The sequence below is a fragment of the Amblyomma americanum genome, chromosome 5, assembly GCF_052857255.1.
Source record: "Amblyomma americanum isolate KBUSLIRL-KWMA chromosome 5, ASM5285725v1, whole genome shotgun sequence".
In the NCBI taxonomy this organism is placed as follows: Eukaryota; Metazoa; Arthropoda; class Arachnida; order Ixodida; family Ixodidae; genus Amblyomma; species Amblyomma americanum.
This window is the reverse complement of record NC_135501.1, coordinates 111999658-112005329: the sequence shown is the minus strand read 5'-3', so window position 1 is coordinate 112005329 and position 5672 is coordinate 111999658. Positions and strand designations below refer to the sequence as shown.

Here is a 5672-nt window from a genome sequence, read left to right as displayed (position 1 = left end):
CCGAGATTGGTCTGTAATTGTTCATATCGTTAGTGGAACCGCCCTTGTGTATAACAGCCACACGAGCTAACTTCATTGCGTCTGGGAACACTGCGGTGGAAAGAATAAGGTTCAGAATATGAGTGAGTGGACTATTAACTATTTCTGCCACGGCTTTTAGTGGACCGGGTTTAATATCGTCAGCTCCAGAGGCGCAATGGTTCTTTAAACCCAAAATGACGTCCAGTATTTCATATTCATCAGTTGGGGACAAAAATACAGTATTTTCACAATGTGCTTTGACGAATTCCTCGCATGGTATCGCAGCGCAGTCATTTGAGGAAGCACCCACGTTAATAAAATGTTCGTTGAACAGGTTTGCAACCTCTTCTTCACTCATAGATTCGCTGTGATAAGAAACCCGCTTTGGGGAGTTCGATTTACACGTGATGTCTCTGACCGCTTGCCATACCAGACGAGGATTTCCTGCAATATAGGAAAACTTGTTCACATAGTATGATCTCTTTGCTTTCTTAATATCAGCATTCAATTTATTTCTCGCTTTCTTAAGTGCGCGGAGATCGTCTTCACTTCGTGTGTCTAAAAACTTTTGAAAAAGGATGTTGCGGTTTTTTATTCTGTTATACAGGTCGTGCGAGATCCAGGGCTTTCTTGCTCTCTTGTGTCTCTTAAGAGTTTTAAAACCGAAGGATTCATTGTACGCAGAAATAAAAAAACATCAAGAATGCCTTATAAGCGTTATTAGAATCCTTTTCCTTTGTAACGCTATCCCAGTCCTGTTGCATAATGAGTTCTTTAAACTTTGACATGTTTCTTTCCGAGTAATCTCTAATCAATATTTCTTTCTCCAGAAAAGAGCGTTTTTGCTTCGAAGGTATCAGACAGTAAATGGGTAAATGATCAGTAAGATCGCATATAATTGTACCTGATTTAACTTCATCGGGGCAGAAGCTTGTAATGCACAGGTCAATTATTGTTTCAGAATTTGACGTGACGCGAGTAGGATCATTAATCACATTTGAAAAACCATACGACTCAAAGAGCTCTTGGAAATGCAAAAAAATAATATTATTTGGAGAAGCATTTATATTGAAATCCCCAACAAAGACACATTCGAGGTTGAGCTCGAGGCTACGTTCAAATATTTCTTCTGCAAACTGCATGAATTGCTTTAAACACCCAGATGGCGGTCGGTACACAAGAGCAAGTAGTATATTATAACAGTGAATAATGACGCACTCAAAATTTTCATTCACAATGTTATAGTTTGCTAGAATTTGATACGGTAGTTGGCAACGCACATACAGAGCAACACCTCCTCCGCGCTTTGATGAACGGCACGCTGACACACAATCAAATCCCGGCAAGAGAAAACAGTCGTCAGATGTGAACCACGTCTCACTAAAGCAAATAAAGTCAAACTCGTGGTTTAAATCTGATAAAAACAAAGTAACCTCATCAAATTTATTTCGCAAACTTTGGGCGTTTAAATGAAAAAGAAAACTTCTGCTTATCCTTGAGTTGCTCACTATGGTGAGCAAAATTGGACATGAATGGCATCGCGTTTGCTTGAAAATACAATTGCCTGCGCTATCACCTCAGATTGGCGAGGTCATCCTTATCGCGGATGACAACTGCTCGTGCACCGGCTTGTTTCCGTACAAGCACCTTTCCATTCACGTGCCAAACGAACGCGTAGCCGGATTCCTTAGCCCATTCTTTGGCAACTGTCAGAAGAGTGCGAGTGTACCGAGTCATATTTTCACACATGTACTTTCCGGTGTTGTCATCACGTAGCGCCTGCCTTTTTGCTAGCCAGGCATCACGAACCTCCTGCTTTGCGAAACGAACAATTACGCCCCGTGTTTTGCCCGGCTTCGCGGGAAGCCTGTGCAGGGCTGTTATGTCACTCGAGCACACCTCATCAAGTTCCAGTTTTGTGCCTATTTCATTCACTTTCTTTAGTAAGTCCTCGTTTTCCGTCTCTGGTAGACCATGGATTTCGATGTTCAGTCGACGACTGCGCCATTCTAGACTGTCAACGTCCTTATTGAGCTGCGCAATTTCACAGGCCCATTCAGCTTTCTCAAGCCGCTCTACACGCTTCGTGACATCCTTTGTCGACTTTTCTTGGGCTAGAAGACGTGTTTGAAACTCATCGAATTTATCTGAGAGCAGGCTGACGGATGACTCAAGCGACTCAAGCTTGCTGGACATGGCCAGAAGGGAGTCAATTTTACTTTCCATTGAAAACAGCCTAGTGATTAGTTCTCTACCGAACTGCTGCCCGTGCAGTGTATCCTCAGCTTTACGGCTGCCCTTACATGTTTCGCACCTCCAGGCCTTCCAAGCCTTTGCTCGTTTCGAAATGAACGTTTCTTCCGAAACGCCTGAACATGATCCGACATGGTACGTAAATTCACACTCTGAGCAGCACAGTGATTGACAGCTGTCATCAACAGGTGGTCGACATGCGCAACAGCGTAACATAATTGCGTGACACTCAACGGTAGCCTTGGCAGCAGCGGCAGGAACAAGAAGAACTATCGAAAAAACGACCAACCTGCAAATACGTGGAGCAGTAATTCAGGAGACGTGTGCGCTGGTTGCTGCCACTGCTGCCAATGCCAAGGAAACGCCCCTTGCTGAAAATTCGCCGGACGGTGTCGGTGATACCGCTGACGATTGTTCGTGCTTTTCACCGTGAGGCTCGGCGTTATGCAGGATTCTCGAACGCTGTCCGAGATCGATGTTATTCGTCGTGCACCTCTGGCTCGGCAGCTTGCCCCGTACAGATGTCGGGCACCATGCTCAGTGGACGGGCTCGGCACCTTGTCGCGTACAGATGACAGGCGTCGGGTAGCCTGCAAATACGTGGAGCAGTAATTCAGGAGACGTGTGCGCTGGTTGCTGCCGCTGCTGCCTCGTTGCCGCTGCTGCTGCCGCTGCTGCATCGTCGTTTCCCTCGGTCCCGTTACCGCGGCCGGCAAGGGCCGATATCGCCGCTCCAGCGGAACCAATTCTACACACGTCCGTAACGCTCGGTGGCCGGAAGTAGAATGCTGCTCTACTTAGTAAGCATGAACCCTGCGGACCGTTTTTTTGTTTTATTCCTTTTTACACGTAAAAGAAAAACACGGCTTCTGTTTCGACGTGCCGTCGTCGAAAGGAAAAATTGCGGATCGACTATCGTGCGGAGCACACCGTGTTTATTAGCGGGATTCGTTTTTTCTTCTTTATTGCCGGTCTCCGACAGTGCGCACTAATACAGGACAATACACAGAAACAGAAAACTAAAAAAAGGAAAACAAAAATGCAGTAGCAGTCAGCTTTGTACTGAAGTTGTCTCATTAAAATTCCTTCTTCGCTGTTAACGCTTCTACTCTCGGCAGCCACTGTGGTACACACTCAAGCGATTTCTGCACTTCAACAAATCTGGATATACTCTTGCGAAAATACATCCGTGTGGGCCTCGCATTCGGATCACAATGGAAACCGGCCATGCGGGAGCACCATACTGAGTGGAGTCCGGCCATCATTATGAGGTCGAACGGTACCCCGTCTTCATTATTTATTGCTAGGTATCTTATGCCGTGTGGGTCCAGCGGGAAATCTTTTTTGACCGTTCTCTGCAGAACATCCCAAAACTACAATCCTTCCCATTAATGTAGAAAAACATGATCTATAGTTTCGGACTGCTTGCATATCATACAGCCAGCTCCCCACCGTAAGAAAAAGCCCCGTTGCTCCAGGAATATCTTTACTAGTAGTGTTTGAGTGTGTAGCTTGAAGAAAAAGGATTTCATTCCAGGCGTCACCTGCATTATTTTTACCCTTTTTTAAAACATTCTGACTGGGTTCTCTTTTATGCATGGCTCTGTACAATAGTTCTGGAAAAACGCTGTCACACACATCTTTGTACATACATTGTTGTTCTTTTCACTGAAGAGTAATAATCAATCGAAAAACGAACCGACAAGAATCGTACACTAGTCACTACCTCCTTGAAAAAACTGCAGTTCTTCGAGGAAGAGCGCTATCGAGGTGCGCAGGTGCGTGCACGAACAAATTCACTGAAAGCAGGCGATGTATCTACGTAGCGGGCTTTAGGGTTTGAAAAGACAAACGCCCGACGAAACCACATAGTCGAGATAGAACGAAAGGGCGTTGTGGTGAATGATAATGAGGGCATTGGGCGCGAGTTTTCTGAGCATTATCAGGAGCTATTTGCGTTTCATCATGCCAACTTGGACGGATTTAAAAATATATTTCTTGGCCACATGCCGCGATTGGACGATCAGATAGGAGAATTCTTGGAGCGACCAGTAATTGAAGGTGAAGTGTGCCTAGCAATTGAAAGCTTAAACAACGGAAAGTCGCCTGGGCCCGATGGCCTGTCCGCCTCGTTTTATAAGTTTTTCGAAGAAAAGCTGTCTGCAGTGCTCACGGAAATGTTCAATGAGGCGTACCAATTCTAAGTTTTACCACAGTCCTATAGTACATCACACACTGTTCTTATACCTTAGACTGATACCGCAGAAAAACTTAGACTCGTGACATATTACAGAAAAGTAAATTTAACCAACGTTGACTACAAAAAGTTTAGTGAAAGTTTTAGCGAGCAGACTTCAAACGTTGATTAAAGACCTAGTAGGCTGCCACCAGACATGTGGAATCAGGGGCAGATCTATTGTGAGTAATATACATAAGACGCGGTGCGTGCTTGAGTGCTGTGACATCATGAAAGCTTGTGTCGCTGTGCTGCAGCTCGACCTAAAGGAGGCCTTTGACTGTGTCCGGCATGTTATTTTGTTCGATATTCTTGATCATATTAATGTCGGCTCGATTATCAAAGAGGGAGTGGCCATGGCGTACAAGAATTGCACCACGCAGCTTATCGTAAACAAGTCATTGGGGGCCCCCATTGCTGTGCAGCGTCCTGTTACGCCAGGGTTGCCCACTAGTCCACTTTTATTTTGTGTTTACATTGAAACACTGTGTTTGGCTATTATTCAGAATGATTCGATTCGCGGGTTTCAACTGCAGGCTTCTGAAGTAAAGATCTTAGCATATGCCGATGATGTTGCCGTATGCTGCATCGACCAAGGAATTATTACAGCAACGGTTGAAGTAGTGTGTCTAGGATCTCACGGGCAGTTTAATTAACTGGGATAAATGCCTGGGATTCCGGCATAGAGAATGGCCGACAACCCCAGACACATTTGCTGGCGTAACGTGGGTGAACACCCCAGCGAGGTACCTGAGTGTCCGTCTGGAATTCTACAAAACAATGACGTCCTCTGGTTAAGCCAGCTGCACGAAACGCGAGAAAAAGCAGACAGGTGGAAGGGAGTTCCCCTTTCTTTCTTCGCCAGGGCCGCAGTGTGTAATATTTTTTTGTAAGTATGTTATGGTATTTGATGCAGGTACTGCACTGCTCGCTGCTGAATGTGCAAAAGCTACAAAGAGTGTGGGCCACCATTATATGGGCATCGCAATGGGAAAGGTGTTGTCGAACAAATTTGTTCAGAAGGGTGCAGGATGGCGGTCTCAGCCTGTTGCATCTCTTTTGCGCGACAGCTCGTTAATAGGTTTATGTTTTTTCGTGACACAAGCGATCCTTTTTTTTTACGCACAGTCTGCCAAGTTAGATTAAGATGTGCGCTGCCTAG

General features: G+C 45.4%; 1 protein-coding gene across 1 annotated transcript; it reads right to left on the bottom strand.

The window, feature by feature from the left end:
- Nucleotides 1-1522: 1522 nt before the first annotated feature.
- LOC144134934 (uncharacterized) lies at nucleotides 1523-2233 on the bottom strand. The gene has a single exon (XM_077667734.1). It carries the CDS (start codon nucleotides 2215-2217, stop codon nucleotides 1594-1596), a length of 624 nt encoding a protein of 207 aa, XP_077523860.1. The 5' UTR covers nucleotides 2218-2233; the 3' UTR covers nucleotides 1523-1593.
- Nucleotides 2234-5672: the final 3439 nt, after the last annotated feature.

Excerpts from the sequence above, each read along its gene's own strand:
- LOC144134934 (XM_077667734.1), bottom strand. The coding sequence starts at position 2,217 with ATGTCCAGCAAGCTTGAGTCGCTTGAGTCATCCGTCAGCCTGCTCTCA.